The sequence below is a fragment of the Musca domestica genome, unplaced genomic scaffold (genome assembly GCF_030504385.1).
Source record: "Musca domestica strain aabys unplaced genomic scaffold, Musca_domestica.polishedcontigs.V.1.1 46, whole genome shotgun sequence".
NCBI lineage: Eukaryota > Metazoa > Arthropoda > Insecta > Diptera > Muscidae > Musca > Musca domestica.
In genome coordinates, this window is record NW_026712336.1 from 427,093 (window position 1) to 447,215 (window position 20,123).

Genomic DNA, 20,123 nt, shown 5'->3' on the forward strand with positions numbered 1-20,123 from the left:
ATTACCAGATTGAGATGAAATTTTCCCAAGGAGGAACCCTTTTGAAATTGGTGAGAATTGGTTCAAATTTAGATATAGCATACGATTTCGGTTTAATTGTGCACTAAATGGCCAATATCAGACCAAATGAGCTGAATGTTTGGCACATCCGACCGAATTCAAACTAGAAGCAAGTACATTAAATTTCGAACGTACCAGAAGGAGTGGACCGATTTATGTTAATAAAAATATGGTGATGTGTGTAATTTGAAAAAAAACCGCATGCTTATTTCAGATTTTATGATCGTTTTGGTTATTCAAAACTTTGACCCTTTGCGGGGGAGGTACCAGTAGGAATGGTCCGATCTCTACCGTCTTTATAACAGATCAGATAACAGATAGATAGAAACATTGAGATCTGACAAGTCTAAATGGAATCGGATATTAATTTCGCGTTTTATGAGCTTCATGGATATTCAAAATTTCGACCCTTTGTGGGGGAGGTACCAGTAGAAATGGTCCGATCTCTACCATCTTTATAACAGATTTTGTGTTGGTGGAAATATTCAAATTTGCCAAGTCTAAATGGAGCTTCAAAAATACGGATATTCAAGATTTCGACCTTTTGTGGGGGAGGTACCAGAAGGAGGGGACCGATAAATTCCCTCTTAATAGCAGATCTTAGATTTATAAAAATATTGGTATGTGTGAGATTTGAAGACAATCGGACACATACATCACATTTTATAAAAGTTGTAATTATTCAAAATTTTGACCATTTGAGGGGGAGGTACTTGATGGAGTGGATCGATAGTGTCCATTTTCGCACCTGACGTAGCACTGATAGAAATATTAGGATTTGCAAAGTTGGAGCAAAATCGGATTATCATTTATCTTTCTGTGCAGAAAATATATTTTTGGAAATTCCGATCTTTTGTGGAGGAGGTACCAGAAGGAGTGGACCGATATATTCCATCTTAACACCAGATCTTAGGTTTATAAAAATATTGGGATGTGTGAGATTTGAAGACAATCGGACTCATACATCACATTTTATAAGAGTTACAATTATTCAAAATTTCGACCCTTTGTGGGGGAGGTGCTTGATGGAGTGGATCGATAGTGTCCATTTTCGCACCTGACCTAGCACTGACACAAATATAAGGATTTGCAAAGTTGGAGCAAAATCGGATTATTATTTATATTTTTGTGCAGAAAATATATTTTTTGAAAATTTGGATCTTTTGTGGGGGAGGTACCAGAAGGAGTGCATCGATATTGCCCATCTCCGAACTCGAATTAAGTTTGACAAAAATATTACGATGTATCAAGTTTGGACCAAATCGGATGCTCCCTTCGAGACTTATCGTACGCACCAGATAGCCAGACTGACAGACGGACGGACATCGCTAGATCGACTCCAAATACTCTGAAACGGATTTGATCCAAAGAGACCTAGGGTCTAAAACCGTTATTTCGATTAGGCACGTCCAATGATATATACCCTCTGTAGCCATATGACTGAGGGTATAAAAATCCGAAAACTACCACTTAACAGAAAACCGTCATATGGGGACTATATCAAGGCAAGGACCTTCATACGAATTTTTTTGTCATAGACTGTAGGATACCTATTACGAACTTCAAATATGAAATTTGAAACGATTCCGGTGATTAATGTTGCTGAAATTGTCCAAATACCGACTATCGGGAGGTACCGTCATGTGGGGGCTATACGAAGGTATGGATCTGCATACGAAATTTTTGTGGTAGGCTGTAGAATACCTATTACGAACTTCAAATACGAAATTTGAAATGATTCCGGCGATTAGGCTGTAGTACCCATTACGAACTTCAAGTATGAAATTTTAAACGATTCCGGTCATTAATGTTGCTGATATCGTCAAAATACCGAGTATCGGGAGGTACCGCCATATGGGGGCTACACGAAGACATGGATCTGCATAGGAAATTTTTTGTCATAGGCTGTAGGGTACCTATTACGAACTTCAAATATGAAATTTGAAACGATTCCGGTGATTAATGTTGCTGAAATCGTCAAAATACCGAGTATCGGCAGGTACCGTCATATGGGGACTACACGAAGACGTGGACCAGATTACGACATTTTTTGTCATAGGCTTTAGGATACCTATTACGAACTTCAAATTTAAAACGATTCCGGTGATTAATGTTGCTGAAATTGTCAAAATGTCGAATATCGGGAGGTACCGTCATATGGGGAATATACGAAGACATGGACCTGCATACGAAATTTTTTGCCATAGGCTGTAGGATACCTCTTACGAACTTCAAATACCAAATTTGAAAGAATTCTGATGAATATTGTCGCAAAAATCATCAAAATACCGAATATCGGGAGGTACCGTCATATAGGGGCTATACGAACGGGATCATTTCAATTCTATTTTCTTATATCCTAGTGTCCCTAAAAGTAAACATTGTAATATTTATCCTCCAGACACAATATAATAAAAGTAGGGTTGTATAGCTGCGTTTATCCATATCAATCGATGAATCATCCAAGAAGTCCTCTCGTAAATTTTTCTAGGTACAAAGAAACATTCCGACATTTCTTCAAGGAAACTTTTAAAAATTTTCCATTAGCTCCAAGTTCATTGACCAACCATTTCCATGATTAGTTTTAAACAAAATCAACTCATTACACAATATTTACATTTCATTTGATTCCGATTAATTGAAATATACATTTGAACAGTTTGCCCTTCACTTTTGTTCGCCATCGATCAAGTACAGGCAGTTACATTTGACCTTCTTCCCCCCCCCCCCTCAATTTCCATTGAAAATAAACAAAAATAAAACCATTTATGGTCTAATGCCCTCTATTTTATGTTTATAAGAATTTTCCCCTTTCACACTTCCGCTTCAGCGCGCCCACCTGTTCTGAGATGAGAGAAACTTGGCACAGCTTCTGAAAATATTGTGGCATGCCTTGCGGAGAATCGTGTTGGGCAATATCAAAACAAATATATAGATCGGTATGGAAATCTGTGTGGTGTTTTCTTAGATTTTTGTGAATGGAGATGTGCGGGGAGTATGTTATGTGTGTTCGCATGTGCGTAAACGCAAAAGTGAGAACATTTATTTTTGGAAAATGTAGACCTTTAGTCTGTGATGACTTGTGCGGCATAATTGATATGAATGGAAATTTGTTGGGGTTACTTTATTCAATATTTGCAGTGGATTTGGACCGGCCTGTGATTTAGAATGCTGCAAATGACACTTCGATATAGATCACAGATCTGTGATAGGGAACTACAGTTTGTTAGATGGGACAACAAGGACGTTGATAAAAAAGTTGTGACCCCAACCGTCGACGCCTAAAAATGTTTTGTAGCAATGATGTCGTATAATGCCAAGCTAGATTTTTTATACCCTCCACCATAGTATGGATGGCATATTAAGTTTGTCATTCCGTTTGTAACACCTCGAAATATACATTTCCGGCCCCACAAAGTCGATTTAGCAGTGTCCGTCCGTCTATCCGTCTGTGGAAATCACTCTAGATTCCGAGTCAAATGAAGTAGGTTGATAAAATTTTACTCAAATGTGTATTATGTCTGCAGGACTTTTGGTATTGCAAATGGGCCATGTAGGTCAACGTATTCGTATAGCCCCCATATAACGGTACCTTCCTATATTCGGTATTTTGATGATTTTAGCGACATTATTAACCGGAATTGTTTAAAACTTGGTATTTGAAGTTCATAATGGATACTACAACCTATAACAGAAAATTGTCTGTGCAGGTCCACGTTTTCATAGAGCCCCCATATAGCGGTACCTCCCAATATTCGGTATTTTTATGATTTTAGCGTCATTATTCACCGGAATTGTTTCAAATTACGTATTTAGAGTTCGTAATGGGAACTACAGTCTGTGACGGAAAATTGTCTATGCAGGTCCAGGTCTTCGTATAGGCCCCACATACCAGTACCTCCCTATTTTCGGTATTTTGACGAGTTTAGGTACAATACCCACAGAAATTGTTTCAGATGTTGTATTTGAAGTTCGTAATGGATGCTACAGCCTGTGACAGAAAATTGTCAATGCTGGTGCAGGTCTTCGCACACCTCCGATATAACATTACCTCCCTATATACTATATTTTGACGATTTTAGCTACATTTTTGACCGTTTATTACACTTTCGAATTTGCATGCGCTTGCATGAGGTGATCGACACTTTGGTATTGTTTAGTGCCAACCTTGCTTTTCAAAATACTCCAGACACAATAGTCCAACGGATTGGTATCCGGAGATTTTGGTGGCCATTGTACGCTGGAAATGAAGCGAGGAACCTTATTTTTTAACCATTCTTGGGTGGCACGTGCTGAGTCCTTTTGGAATGTCCAAAGTCTGCGGCCAAAATGTGTGCGTGTCCAACGTTTTAATACACCCTCATGAATATTTTCGCGATAATATTCGGCATTTATTCTAATGCCATGGTCGATTAATACGAATGGAGTGCGACCATCGGCTGTTATGGCGGCCCATACCATCACCATGGCCGGCGCAAGGTTCTTCGATTCTGGTGGCCAACCGCTGGTGCACATTTTCAGCTGACCACTTTGGCAAGTAAACACAATCATTTTGTTTGTTTACAACTTGCCGGACAACGAATGTTTTCTCATCGGAGAAAGCCAAAATCAGAAGTTCACAACTTTCGGCAAAGCGAAACAACTCTTTAGCTCTTTTGAGTCTATTTTCTTTCTGTTGCGGTTTAAGTTCTTGAACTTTTTGGAAATTCAATGGCTTTACCCCGAGCTCATTTTTCAATATTTGCCGAATGGAATATTGCGATATTTTCAGCTTTTTCGGCTCGTCATTTTTCGGAGCTAAAATCTTACGCCGTAGCACCCAAAAAACATTATAGGGACGAAATGCACTACGCATTGATCGACACCAATGGAGGTTCAGGCAATTTACTCAAAGACCAATTGGAAAGTCTAGGTGATGATTCAGTTCCAACCATGAGCAGCGGAATGAAAAAAACGGCAGAATGTTATTTTAACTCGCAGCGCATGCAAACATAACCGCCCTAAAGGAATTTTTCAGGCGTTAAAAGGCGGAATGTCTTTCACAGAGCGGAAAATGAAGATGGTACTCTTCTTGTGATTCGAGTTGACGATCTCTATATGGTCCGGCATCTATGAGCTTTATTTCCTCTTTCTTGGATGTGGTCTCTCCAATTAATTTTCCTAGCTAGAATTATACCCAGATATTTAACCTCATTGGAAATGTTGATTGTCTTATTCAGGAAGACTGGATGATCGAATATTTTCCGGGTTTATATTAAGACCTCTTGGTCTGGGCCAGTTGTGTGCGATTTTCAGAGCCGAATCGACCCTTCTGCACAGCAAGTTAGGGTTCTTTCCCCTCAGAAGTATTATAACGTCGTCTGCATAGCAGACTGGTTCAAATGCTTCCTTGTTTCCACAGCTCCAACATTGGCTCGCACGTGATTTATTAAGAAGACATATGGGAAGGTCAAAAAAGTCACTGGCCTAACATTCTGGTAGCCAATAAAAGGAATCGTAAACAATAGTGGAATGACTACCTTGGATAACACACCGTATACATGGTAGACATCAGTCCGAGAAAATAATGGACAATTGCTTCCGCAACTTCGTAAACACCGCCGTAAACAATGACGGAGGGATTATCTCGGATAACACACCATATAAATAATTGTCACCCGTCTAAGGAAATAATAGACAATTCCTTTCGCAACTTGGTTACAGCAGTGGAAGGATTTGGAAATAACGTGCCCCCGGTTAAATTCGATAAGGAATCAGATGGGTTTAACATCAAGGCACATCGCTGGGAAGAAAATGGATTTGTTGACCCAGGCATGGTCGAATAAACTATAGCAAAAACGGCAGCAAAGAAGTTTTATGGCATCGATAAGGTCCCTGATATTTCTGTAAAGAAGACTGGCGAAGCATCATATTTTTACTTAAAATTGGTCTGTTCCAGATTCTCCCTTTATGACATCGAAAAAATAGCACAGTCTTCCCGGTTCTGGAACAAAGCAAATATTGTTTAAGCAATGCCTCAACATCGGCTATTTTCCAATAGCCTGGAAAGAGTCACTTGTGATACCAATTCCTAAGCCAAGAGCAGATTCAACCCTGAGAGGGAGCTATAGACCTATATCCCTGTTGTCGACCTTTGGGTAGCTGTTTGAGCACTTCCCACTTGACTTGTATGGGATTTCTTTAGAAGAGTCTGGGGGGGTCACGTATTTCTCCTCACAAAAGTGTCTTTTATGATCAGATAACGCATTCAAATTCGGCAACAAATTCAAGGCAGATTGGTCTAACATCAATGCAAATCGCTGGGAGGAAAATGGATTTGTTGATTCAGCCATGAAGAAGTCTCGAGAAGGTCCCTGATATTTCTGAATGGAAGGCTGGTGAAGTCATTATCCGACTATTTTCCAATAGCCTGGGAAGAGGTACTAGTGATACCAATTCCTAAGACCGGAGATGATGCAACGCTGAGGGGAGGCTATAGACCGATATCCCTGTTATCGCTCTTTGGGTAGCTGTTTGAACACTTCTTACTTGACTTTTATGGATTTATTTAGAAGAGTAGCGACAGGTCACGTTTTTCTTCCGATAAAAGTATATTTTATGATCAGAAAATTCACCTATATTCCAGCCTCTCGAATAGAGTTACAAATTTCAAAAACTGCTGACTGGTAGTGGTAATTTTTTGTGATGATGACTTGGGGACCAATATTTCAATTTTATAAAACACCTCAAAGACCTGTGCATTTTCTCTCGTCAATCCAACCAAGACAATCTTGCCATTCGAAAAATAAAACCCCAATTTCTTTTGTTGTTTTTTTATAAAATATTTTTTTTTATTTACTGTTTCTTTTTTTGTTTTTAGAAATATTAAATTAATACAAAAAGAAAAAATTACTTCATTACATTTTTTATCGCTGGTTTTTTAGTAAACTCGTACGCACTTACAAAACAAAAATATTAATAAGAGAAATTAATAATATTATTAATAATTATTAAGAACTTAAAAACTTAACATTATCGAGCGGTAAGAGAGAAATGAAAATTGTTAAAGCTTTAAAGCTAAGCCAACTTTTGTTCAATAACCATTATTGCTGTTATATGTTTCATACACTTATCAAAATATATGATTAGAATTCCATAAAGAAAAAAGAAAAACAAATTATTATTTTTTATTATTTAATAAAAATTAAACCTTACATAACTACAAATCGAAGGTATGTAATTCGTAATTATTTCCAACAAGTGTTGTTTTTTTTCCTTTATTTGATGTTTAATTTTAAAGAGTGCACCTTTTTATTGTTGAGCTTTCATAAAGCTGAGCGGAAAGATAATATATATGCTGACTCTTTTCTTGTCGTTTTCCTTCCCGTTTTTCGATTTTTTTTCACTTAAAATTTACTTATATCTCATTCAATTAGCTTCCTACTTTTTTTTAAGGATTACTGTTTAGGATTAGAAAATTATTATTATTAGTAAAAATATTTTCTTCATTTTTGTTGTTGTTGCTGTAATCGTTTCCTCTTCCTCAGGCTACATCATAAGTTAGAAGTATTGCATTTGGTTAATACGGACATTTAGTTGTGTGTGGTCTCTTCTCCTTAAATAGACACTTAAAAATAAAACTCTCGTAAATCGTAGCATTTGCTGGTTGTTATTGTTGTTGTTTATTTTTTACGATGTAAATTCGTCGATAGTCCCGATTTAGAAGCGCTTGTGGTCGATGAATTCCTCAACGATGACTGGTCGTCTTTCGTGTAGTCCAAATGGCGTCGTGTACCATTTCGCGTTGACAGTGGTTCGGATTTTCGACTTGAGCGTGTCATGGTACTGCTGCCGCCATGCGCTGGTGGTTTTCGGGGCAGTGTTGCCATCTGGAAATAAAAGGTAATAATAAGCGGTTAGAGATGAAATTTTCTGAGATGAAAAGAGGACATTTAATAGCTATGGTTCACTATGGCGTCTCCAGGAAGCGTATGATAACTATAAGGTAATATAGGTCATGACTTCCCCGAAATTCTTGCACATACAAAGAGGAATTGAAAAGTCCGCGATAAGAGAGAAATTTGATAATATGAATGGTGTTCACGGATATCGGGACTATCTGACGTAGAAGAGAGCAGATATGGTGACCTTTTGGGTTATTCGAAAAATATTAGAAAGAATATTCCGTCGTTACATGTGATATGTTTGAGTTAGGTTATGAGCTGTAACCTAGGCTATGAACTGATAAGCAAGCGCAGCATGTTTGCTTGCCACATTTGAGATAACTATGCGTGTTTATGATCTCTCCATAAGACTTATTACGGGGTGGTGCCTAGGCATGTGTACATTTTGTAATTGCTCTCTCTCTCTCTCTCTTGGCCTCTCTATTTCACATTTCATGTTAAGTTAGGTTAAGTCATATAATCATAAGTAGTTCTTAAAAAATATTTTTGTAATAATTGAAGGCCGCCCGGCAGATCCTAATCGACATTCAATACTCAAGGCCGATATAAGGAACTTAAGCATAACAATCACACAATTGATAATTACTCACGAAAAAGATTCTTACAAGGGCTACTTGGAAAATATCGAGGTGAAGTCGAAGACATATGAGAAGGTCAAAAGAGTTGCTGGCCTAGCATTCCAGCAGCCAATAAAAGGAATCGTAAACAGTGATTGAGTAACTAATTCGGGTATACACCACATTCCGGATAGTCATCAGCTCGAGGAAATAATAGACAATTCCTTCCGCAACTTGGCCAACGCAGTAGTGGAAGGAATAGGAAATCACGTGCCCTCTGTTGAACTCAGCAACGAATTCAAAGCAGATGTGTCCAAAATCAATGCCCGTCGCTGGGAGGAAAATTGATTTCCAGACATGGTCGGATAAACTATAGCAAGAAGTGCAGCGAAGAAGTCTTGTGGCATCGATAAGGTCCTTGATATTGCCGTATAGAAGGCTGGTGAAGCCATCATCCTTTTACTTATAATATTGTTTAATCACTGCCTCAACATCCGCTATTTCCCAATAACCTGGAAAGAGGCAACAGTGATACCAATTTCTAAGCCCGAAGCAGAGGCAACGCTGAGGGGACCATCACCTTTTTTCTTACAAAATTGTGTAATCTCTGTTTCAACATCAGCTATTTCCCAATAGCCAGGCACCAGTGATACCAATTTCTAAGCCCGGATCAGATGCAACCCTGAGGGGGAGCTATAGACCGACATTCTTGTTGTCGCCTTTTGGGTAGCTGCTTGAACACTTCCTACTGCTCCGAATCAACTGGATCATCGAAGAGAGGAGGACGGTAAATGACGAATATTCGGATATAGAGCAAAACACTCTACACCCCATGCCCTAGTGGCCCTTACAACATATGTTACGGATGGTTTCAAGTCCATAATGGGAACAATTGCAGTTGGTCTGGACTTTATCAAAGCCTTTGATAGGGTAAGGTAACATGACATTTTATACAAACTGCAATCGTTTAGATTCAATGGAAAAACCTGTCGCATGTTAGCAAGTTTTCTCCAGAATCGAGTCATTTGGGTTAGAGTTAATGACAAACTGGCTGAACAACGATTGGTGTAAGCGGGGGTTCCTCAGGGATCACTGCTGAGACCGGTCTTGAACACTACGTTTGCTAGCGACATCACTGGAACGCCGGAAAGAGGATAACTGCTAATGCACCCCGATAACATTTTATTGGCTCTACGAGGTCGCTTCGAAAGCACACTGGAAGGAAGGTTGAATGCGTACAGAGATACGCTCCACAATTACTTAAACAAATGGGGGGCTTAGCCTCAACGTTTGAAAGTGCGTATCTGTGGTTTACAAAGGAAAATCAGAGTCTACAACAAAGGGCTTCTGAAGATACATCCTAGCGATCAAAGTTGGTGACCAACTAATTGGAAATTCCGATTGGATGAAATACCTGGGAACAAGGAACATATAGCTTGAATGTACGCTGGAGGTTGCTGTAGAGGTCAATGTTGGCCTTATAGAAAGGTTGCTGATAATGAATGGGCAGGTTTAACGAAACCTAAACTTGAAGGATGATGAGAATATAGTATTAATACCGTGTCCTGCAAAATCTATGGCAGGAACTGAAGTCCGAATTGATGGCAGCTGGGGAGGGAGCACAGACAGTAGTTTTTTTTTTCTGCCTGTGCTCCAGTTTTTAAGGTTTGACTTCTTCGAAAAAAGCTGCTGAGAGCAAACGCGATAAGTAGGCTGCGAAAATACTCAAAAATTTCAGCAAGGTCGAAAGAGTTGTAGTAGAAGACACCATTGCAAAAGTTGAAATACTGGGAGAATCAAATCCTGGAGAGCTTAAAGAGGTATTTATCAATCAATGAAGAATCTAAGTGAAAACGGACAGAAGTCAAAGATGAGCCGTTCGCCAGCTAGGTGAAGACGAAGAAGGATAGAGGTTTGTGACTCTGGAATAATAACGTGCTGAAGGAAGCTCTAGTTGTCTGGAGGAGGATGATGCCTAGCGAAAGTGGGGCAGTTAGAAAAATAAAGACTGGAGTGGCAGGAAATTATGTACTCTTGCACTGCTAGAACGACAAGCTGTCCATAGTCTGTAAGATGGTGTTGCCTGAGAAGGATATCACCATTGGCTTCAGAGAGAAGACGACACATGAAGAGGATTCACGCCAACCAGGTAAAGGAGCGAGTTGAGGAAAGCCGGTAGACCTCGCGGCCGGTGAGTTGCCAAAAAGCAATTTGAGATTGGAGCTTTCAGTTCCTAAACTGAGGTGTTTGGTGAAGGGGTGCCCCCAGCATCCAACGTCTGGATCCAGACACCAATACCCCCTTTTCCTTACTCCAGTCACTGCCAGAAATAAATTTCAGTGCCGAGCTCTGCGCCGTGAAATAACCTCAGCTAACGGAGGGACTTATATGTTGAGAGTAAACCGAGGTAACCCCAGATAAACCACAACCATTGCATTTTCCATGACGAACTCTGACCACCCACTGCAAGCTATCTTTAGATAACGGTGGGTCTTTCCTCGCATTTGCTCTTCAACCGAACCAAGGGGTTGATTTTCGTGTATTTTCCTCTCTCACTCGAACCAACCGATGGGTTTCTTGTCATACCAACCCAATTCCCGTTTCCCATCCTTACCGTTTTATTTTGTTCCTGAGAATAATTGATTTCATAGCCTTCACTGATCAATTTTGGTTTCCACGGTGCCAGCATTGAGACCGAACGTGATACGGTGCGTGTCATTGGCTGTAGTGGTTGATTCGTCGCCTTGGATTTGTTCGAACGCAAGTCGTCACGCGATATGGAGCGGCGTCTCAACTGATATGGCTGTGGTATGGCACCTACGGTTGTGGCATGCAAATAGACCACACTGCGTTGACTATGGAGGCTGGATTCGCCCTCAGTACCGGAACTTTCGGCAGGGAAACGATCACGTTCTCTGCAAGGATTTACCAATTTACTATACATTGCGATGGGATAAAAAATGGACCTACCTTGAATAAGACATTGCTCTTCGTTCAGCACTACGTGCTGGCTTGGGTGGACCCATCAGATAGGGTTGGGTCCTCCTTGGCTGATGTTGATGCGACGGCGCCTGAGGTGGTGGCTGAGTACCGCTACTGGTATCGCCACCATTTGGTGTCGACGATATTGGCCTCTCGTTACTGCGGCGATATGAATGCTCATCATATCGCGTTGTACGATCCAAGCGATCCCGTGACAGTGTGCGCGCTGCCATTAAACCTGGTCTCAATTTTGTTTCCTGATCTTCGGTCTCGGAACCACTTTCCGATATGTGATCCAGCTCACGTGAACGTGAGTAATGACGTCTGCGACGAAAATCAACTTCATCGTTACCCTGATTATCCAAGTTGTGCATGGAATTACTCTTATGACGGGTGGAAGAGCCTGTTGCCGTTGTGGCACTGCTGCTGGTCGTGGTGCTGGTTAGGCCCAACGATTTGCTGCCCGATGCCAAGCTATGGCGATAATCATCCCGCTGCGGACTATCGGAACGTATGCGATCAATGTGATAGGCACTTTGGGAATACTTTTGCGAACGATTTAGATTACTGGATATTGGCGGACGAGATCTGCAGCGAAAAGAAACAAATACCAAGTTAAATTTCTTAAATCCTTGAGAATTTCCTAACTGTTCATACTTATGCAACGTTGTGCCCTTGGATATTGTGGGCGGATTCGAATCCAAATCTGTATCACCGAAAAATCTTAGATTTTTGGTTGCGGCTGGGGCTTGAGGTGTTGACGTACTGTGATGGCTATTTTTGCTTCTCTTCAAACTCGAGGTTTCCGTTGTGGAGTTGAGCTGTGAAAAGAGGGGAACGGGGGTTAGAAGGGGTATAAAATCTGTTTAGGTTTTTGTGGATCTCTTACCTTCTCCTTGGATTTACTTTTGGCTCGGCGATCCAGCGACTTAAACCAACTGGTCTTCTCCGGCTTAGCCAAGGGCGACTCTTTGCGATTTTTATCCGATGAGGTACGTTTCAATAAAAGTGGACTAGCTTTTGGGGTCGACAAACGACGACGCATGGATATGTCAATGGCCTGGAAAAAAAGAGAAATGGAAGATTTAGAAACTGGCCGAAAACCTTAAGAAATTTTGCAAAAATTCATGGGGAAGAAAACGTTCTGTAATGTTGACTTAATAGCTTTAAAATGATGTAGAATGAATACAAGTCATGAGATCCGGAAAAAAGAGATCTGTATAATGCTTTAAAATCAAATAAAATGCTGTGGAAAATGTTCAAGACCTGAAAAAGGCCTTCCAGAAAAAAGTCCTCTAAAAACCCTGTATAAATCTTTGGTCATTCAAGACCTGTAGGTGTCATCTAAGCCAAACAAATTCTTCGAATCATGTACATAATTCTGAGGTGATGTAAAAATTTTGAAAAATATTAAGACATGTAAAAGAGCTACAAGAAAGTCATACAAGCCCTCAAAATGTTGCCTAAGCCCAACATGGCTTGTAAACCGGTTTCAACCCATAGAAGGCTGCAAATGGTCATCAAACTATAGAAAACATATTTAAAGCCTTAAAGCCATGGCATATTTATAAACTGTCTTCATACCTTAGGAAACATGCTAATCAAGCCATTCAAGTCATACAAGACCTACATGATGCCATTTAGCCGCAGAAGATTTTTAAAAGACCTTCAGTTTATGTTTATGTGCAATATCTAAAAGATATTTTTATGACCTGAAAAATTTGTTAGTTGAGCTATAGAAAACCTTTCAAATGGTTTCAAGCCATAGAAGACTTGCAAATGGTCGTGGTCTACAAGCCATACCAGACATGTAAAATATTTCTGAGCCAAATACGACCTGTAAGTGGTCCTTCAAATATTAAAAATATTTTTTAAGCCTTCAAGCCATAGCATATTTATCAACCGTCTTTGAGCCTTAGAAAACATGTGGAAGGCCTTCAAGGCTTTCAAGTCATACAAGACCTGAATAATGTCATTTAGCCGTAGAAGATTTTTTTAAAGACCTTCGATTTATGAATCAGTGCAATGTCTAGAAGATGTTTTTAAGACCTGAAAATGGCTCTCAAGGCATAGACGATTCGGACAAGTCATGATGTTCAAGCCATTGAAGACAAACCAAAAGCCATACAGGCCTTTTATGACTTGAAGTTCGTTACAGGTTATCTTGGTTTTGATTAGGCAGAATTTTTATGATTTGAGGTAAGTGACCTCAACTATTGAGGACATTTTTAAATCCTTCAAGCCATAGCATATTTATAAACCGTCTTTGAGCCTTAGAAAACATGTGGAAGTCCTTCAAGCCTTTCAAGTCATACAAGACCTGAATAATGTCATTTAGCCGTAGAAGATTTTTTTAAAGACTTTCGATTTATGGATCAGTGCAATGTCTAGAAGATATTTTTAAGACCTGAAATAGGTCCTCAAGGCATAGACGATTCGGACAAGTCATGTTGTTCAAGCCATTGAAGACAAATCAAAAGACATACAGGCCTATTATGACTTGAAGTTCCTTACAGGTTTTCTTGGTTTTGATAAGGCAGAAAATTTTTGGCAGAATTTTTTATGATTAGAGGTAAGTGACCTCAACTATTGAAGACATTTTTAAAGCCTTCAAGCCATAGCATATTTATAAACCGTCTTTGAGCCTTAGAAAACATGTGGAAGGCCTTCAAGCCTTTCAAGTCATACAAGACCTGAATAATGTCATTTAGCCGTAGAAGATTTTTTTAAAAACCTTCGATTTATGGATCAGTGCAATGTTTAGAAGATGTTTTTAAGACCTGAAAATGGTCCTCAAGGCATAGACGATTCGGACAAGTCATGATGTTCAAGCCATTGAAGACACATTAAAAGCCATACAGGCCTTTTATGACTTGAAGTTCCTTACAGGTACTCTTGTTTTTGATTAGGCAGAAAATTTCGGGCAGAACTTTTATGATTTGAGGTCCGTTTAGAGGTCATCTTTGCCTTTAAAACCCCTATGCAGTGCTTCGTGTATTGAGGATCTTTTACGTGCCTACTTTGATTAGAATTTCATTGAATATTTCTTTATGAGCTTTCACTGACATTTTATCATGTCAGAGGACTTTCTGCATGAGTTTTTTTCGTTATGAAGGCCATTGACCGGTCCTCAAGGTTTTTTTAGGCATTTTACAGATTTTCTGCAGTTTGATTTTCTATACCAGCTTAGAAAGCTTGAAATTGTCATTTCAAGCCCTGCGATGCTTTTTGTCATCAAGGCTTAGGCGACATAAATAATGTGTTCTCAAGTCATATAAGACCAAAGACATTTTTCTTAAGCCGTAGAGTGTTAGTAATTTGTTTTCAAGCCTAAAAGACTAATTGATGTTCTTTAAGACCACATTCGTATCCAATCGTTAATGCTCTACAAGCTACATAATACCGGCTTGGAAGGCTTGAAATTATCATATTAAGTCATAATATATTTTTTTCTTTGATCTAGGCTTAGACGACATGCATAATGCCTTCTGTATCCATATAAGACCAGATAACGTAAGGAGTTTACAAGCCATAAGACTTATTGAAGTTCTTTAAAAACATATTAGTATTCAATCTGTAAGTGCTCTTCAAGCCATATAATACCGGTTTAGAGGGCTTGAAATTGTCATATTTTTCCATCAAGGCTTAGGCGACATGAATAATACCCTTTCAAGCCATATGAGAACAAAAACCGATTTTTTAACTATAGAGGAACAGTTAGAGGATTTCAAGCCATAAAAGACTTATTCTCTGAGACCATATTTATATTCAATCTGTAAATGCTCTTCAAGCCTTACAAATCTGGCTTAAAAGGCTTGATATTTCATTTCATGCCATATACGACTTTTTGTCATCAAGGCTTTGGAGACATTAACAACGGCTTGTCAAGCCATATAAGACCAGATAACATAAGAGGTTTTCAAAGCATAAAAGACTTACTGTAGTTTTTTAAATCATATTCGTATTCAATTTTTAAGTGATCTTCAAGCCATATAATAACGGCTTAGAAGGCTTGAAATTATCATCTGAAGTCATACAAGACTTTTTTTCATCAAGGCTTTGACGACATGAATAACGTCTTCTCAAGCCATATTTGACAAAATAAAGTCTTCAGGGCATTGAATATTCATAAAATGTTCTGAAACCATAAAAGTTAGATAAAAGATCTTCACACCGATGACAGGCCTGTTAAGGTCTAGAAACCTGTTGTTCAAGCCATCGAAAACCTCTGAGGATCTTCATGTCACAAAAGACTGTATGACCCCTTCTTATAGAAACACCCCCCTTCAAGTTCCGTTATCAATAGAGATTCTCTTTATGTTCTTCTGCCCTGGTTCTCACAGTCTAAATAACATAACTCCATATTTCAACCACATTACATTTAAATGTTTCACCTTAGATGTGGTAATCTTCCATTAATATTTCGTTCATTCATTCATTCGTTCTGCTTCTTCCTCTGCAAAATTCCAAACCACAATTGGGTTAAAACCAAAAAAAAAAAAAAAAAACAAAAATCCCAAAAACAAGTTTAAATATTTACTAATCCAAATCGAAATAAAAACAAACGAAATGTGATAACCATAAAATACCTCCGCCAAAGCACTTCATTTATGCACATAACAACCAGCAACCACAACCAATGTCTTCTTGGAGGCCCACAACTAAGCACCAGCAATTACACCAAAGCAATGCTAAGAAATTGTTTGTTTGCAACAATATTTAGTTACCCACAACAACAACAGCAACAACGCCAGCAATTGGAACTTGCCAATCGAATGAAGAACAGAAAGCAAAAAAAAAAAGTTACCAACAATTGGTAATATGAGAATGTGTTGCTCTTTTAGAGGTTTGTTTTTCTGGTCGTTTTTCTTGTATTTTCCCCCTTCGCCTCCCTAGCCAAAACCACCTGCACCATGCATTTTGGTGGCAATCAATGACCACAACATCATTGTTTGGCAAAAGAACTTAACATTAATGACAATTGCAGTAACTCACACAGCGGCACAGTGGGGCAAATTTTTTAATTTTTTTACGGGGATTTAAGAAGCAAAAAAGGCTTATATTTCCCTGTGAAATTTCAAAATCCGTAGAAAAGTAAAAAAACTAAATCAAAAATGGGCATTAGTGCGTATGAGTTGTATGAATTGTAAGGCCACGGGGTCGTATGAGAATTATTTGTTGAAGGGAGCACTCATACGCCCACACGTTTATTCTGTGGAGAGATATAGAGCCAATGGGAATTTTTCCATTAGATACAGAATTTTTTCAAAATCTGTTAAAGGATTTAATGATAATATTCCGTTCCCAAAAAATTCATAAGGTTTCCCAAGTGCGGGGAAAAGAGGAAAGGTGTTTTTCCTTCGTGGACAATTTTTCTTTGGCTTCTTATACTCAGCTGAAAAACGCCGCCTTTCAAAAATCAACTTTGTACCTTTTGCACAGCCTGGGTCGTCAGGGAGAAATATCGTCTTTTAGGGGATAGAAATTTCCTAGACATCACGAAAGAAAATAATTCCTCCAAAAATTTGAGATTTTTGGACTTCAACGTAGACATTTGTCCTTTCAAGGATACACGTTCTGCCTTCCAGAGTCTGGGACCTCAGGGACAAATTTTGCCTTTCAAGACTCTTGGACTTTACTGAAGGAATTTCGATTTTCCGAGTCCAAAACCAAGAGTACTTGAGATGCAGATAAATAAATAAATAAATAAAAAAATAAATAAATAATAATAAATAAATAAATAATAAACAAAATAAAATAAATTAAAAAACGGAAGTGCTTTTCGCTATAACTTCGGGGAAAATGGGAGGTATACTACCAAAAAATTAACTTTTTATGTAAAATGTAAACAAATCCTACGACCCTACGTTTGTCCTACTTAGAGATATAGTGCTCTCCTACATCTTCTTATATAAAGGACTTTTGAGAAAATTCCAAATTTCAAGGATTTAGTATTGGGAAGCAGAAAGACACAAATGTCAGACAAGGGTCGTACTCCAAGGAATGATGGGCAGTATTTGTGAAGTTGTAAATTTAGAAAATATTCCAAAATTTTAGAAGAACTTAAGCTGTTTTTGTTTTTTAAAATCTTGAACTCTATATGGGGAAGGTATCCGGAGGTCCGATCTCTGCCATCTCTATAACAGATCTTGTGTTGATCTGAATATTGAGACATAACAAGTCTAAATGGAATCGGATGTTAATAAGGGAGGTACCAGAAGAAATGGTCCGATCTCTACCATCTGTATAACGGAAATATTGAGATGTACCAAGTTTGAATGGAATCGGATGTTAACTTCGGGTCTTATGAGCTTCAGGGTATTCAAAATTTCGACCCTTTGTGGAGGAGGTACCAGAAGGAGTGGGCCGATATATTTTCACACCAGACATTGGGTTAATAAAAATACTGGGATGTGTGAAATATGAAGAGAATCGGATGTTTATTTCGGATTTTGTAATCGTTGTGGTTATTTAAAACTTTATCCCTTTGTGGGGGAGCTATCAGAAGGAATTTTCCGAACTTCGTGGTCTTTATAACAGATCTTGTGTTGATGGAAATATTGAGATGTGCCAAGTCTAAATGAAAACGGATTGTAATTTCGCGTTTTATGAGCTCCATGGATATTCCAAATTTTGACCATTTGTGGCGGAGGTACCAGAAATAGTGGACCGAAACATTGCATCTTCACAGCAGATCTTGTGTTAGTAGAAATAATAGGATGTGGGAAATATGAAGAGAATTGGTTGCCTATTTCGGATTTTGTAATCGTTTTGGTTATTCGAAACTTCGATCCTTTTTGGGGGAGGTACCAGAAGAAATGATCCGAACTCCACCATCTTTATAATATATCTTGTATTGAGATATACCAAGTCTGAATGAAATCGGATCGGAAAAATGTTGACCCTATTTTGGGGAGGTACCAGAAGGAGTGGACTGATATATCCCATCTTCACAGCAGATCCTGTGTTAGTAGAAATAATAGTAAGTGTGAAATATGAAGAGAACCGGATGTTTATTTTGGATTTTATAATCGTTTTGGTTATTCAAAACTTCGAACCTTTGTGGGGAAGGTACCAGAAGGAATGGTCCGATCTGTACCATCTTTAAAATAGATCTTGTGTTGATGGAAATATTGAGATGTACCAAGTCTGAATGGAAACGAATTGAAATTTCGCGTTTTATGATCTTTATGAGAATTCAAAAGTTTGAACCTTTGTGAGGGAGGTACCAGAAGAAGTGGTCCGACATAATCCATCTTCACACCAGATCTTGGACTAATAAAAATATTGTGATGTGTGTAATTTGAAGACAATCGAACGCATACATCACATTTTATAAGAGTTATAATTATTCAAAATGTCGACCCTTTCTGAAAGAGGTACTTGGGGGAGTGGACCGATGGTCGCTCTCCGCTAGTATTAATCGACCGTGGCATTAAAATAAATACCGAATATTATCGCGAAAATATTCTGGAGGGTGTATTAAAGCCTTGGGCACGCAAATATTTTGGCCGCAGACCTCGGACATTCCAACAGGACTCAGCACCATAGGACTCAGCACGCACTACCCAAGAATGCTTATAAAATGAGGCTCCTCGCTTCAATTCCAGCGCACATCCGTTGGACTATTGTGTCTGGAGTATTTTGGAAAGCAAGGTTGGCACTAAAAAATACCAAAGTGTCGATCACCTCAAGTAAGCGCTTCGCCAGGGATGGGCCAAAGTACCGCAGAGCAACATTCGGGCAGCGTGTGACGGTTTCATTGGCCGTTTGAAGGCCATAATTCGTGCCAAGGGTGACCAATTCGAACAAATCTAAACTTAATCTGAAATTTGATGCTATTTCCGACATTTTTTGCTTTCATTCAAAAAAATGTAGAAATTATGGCGTTTTTCTTTGTTGCAGTTTTTTTTATCTCACCCTGTATACCCTCTCTAGATGAGGGCATAAAAATACATTCAATGCTGGTTTTAAAGACAACGAAATGAAGTAGGTTAATCAAATTTTACTCAATATTATGTCTGCAAGACTTTTGGTATTGAAAATGGGCCATGTAGGTCCACGTTTTGGTATAGCCCCCATATAATGGTACCTCCTTTTTTTCGGAATTTTTGTGATTTAAGCGATATTATTCACCGGAAATGTTTCAAATTTGGTATTTGAAGTTCGTAATGGATACTACAGCCTATGACAGAAATGTGGCTGTGTAGGTCTACGTCTTCGTATATCCCCCATATAAAGGTACCTCCCGATATTCGGTATTTTGATGATTTTAACGACATTATTTACCGGAATTGTTTTTTAAATTTGGCATTTGAAGTTCGTAATGGATATTATAGCCTATGACAGAAAATTGGCTGTGCAGGTCCTCTTTTTTGTATAGCCCCCATACAACGGTACCTCCCGATATTCGGTATTTTGATGATTTTAAGGACATTCTTTACCGGAATTGTTTTTTAAATTTGGTATTTGAAGTTCGTAATGAATACTACAGCCTATGACAGAAAATTGGCTGTGCAGGTCCTCTTTTTTGTATAGTCCCCATACAACGGTAACTTCCGATTTTCGGTATTTTAATGAT

General features: G+C 38.7%; 1 protein-coding gene across 1 annotated transcript in view; it reads right to left on the reverse strand.

Annotated features, from left to right (window-relative positions):
• Positions 1-6,925: 6,925 nt before the first annotated feature.
• Positions 6,926-20,123, reverse strand: part of LOC101900061 (uncharacterized) — a 184,813-nt gene continuing 171,615 nt past the window's right edge. Inside the window, exons 4-8 of the mRNA XM_059127544.1 lie at positions 12,432-12,602; positions 12,200-12,363; positions 11,531-12,130; positions 11,175-11,475; positions 6,926-7,928 (exon numbers count right to left, since the gene is read on the reverse strand). Of these exons, the coding sequence (XP_058983527.1) occupies positions 7,722-7,928; positions 11,175-11,475; positions 11,531-12,130; positions 12,200-12,363; positions 12,432-12,602 (1,443 nt within the window). The 3' untranslated portion in view covers positions 6,926-7,721. The remainder of the gene's footprint in view (positions 7,929-11,174; positions 11,476-11,530; positions 12,131-12,199; positions 12,364-12,431; positions 12,603-20,123) is intronic.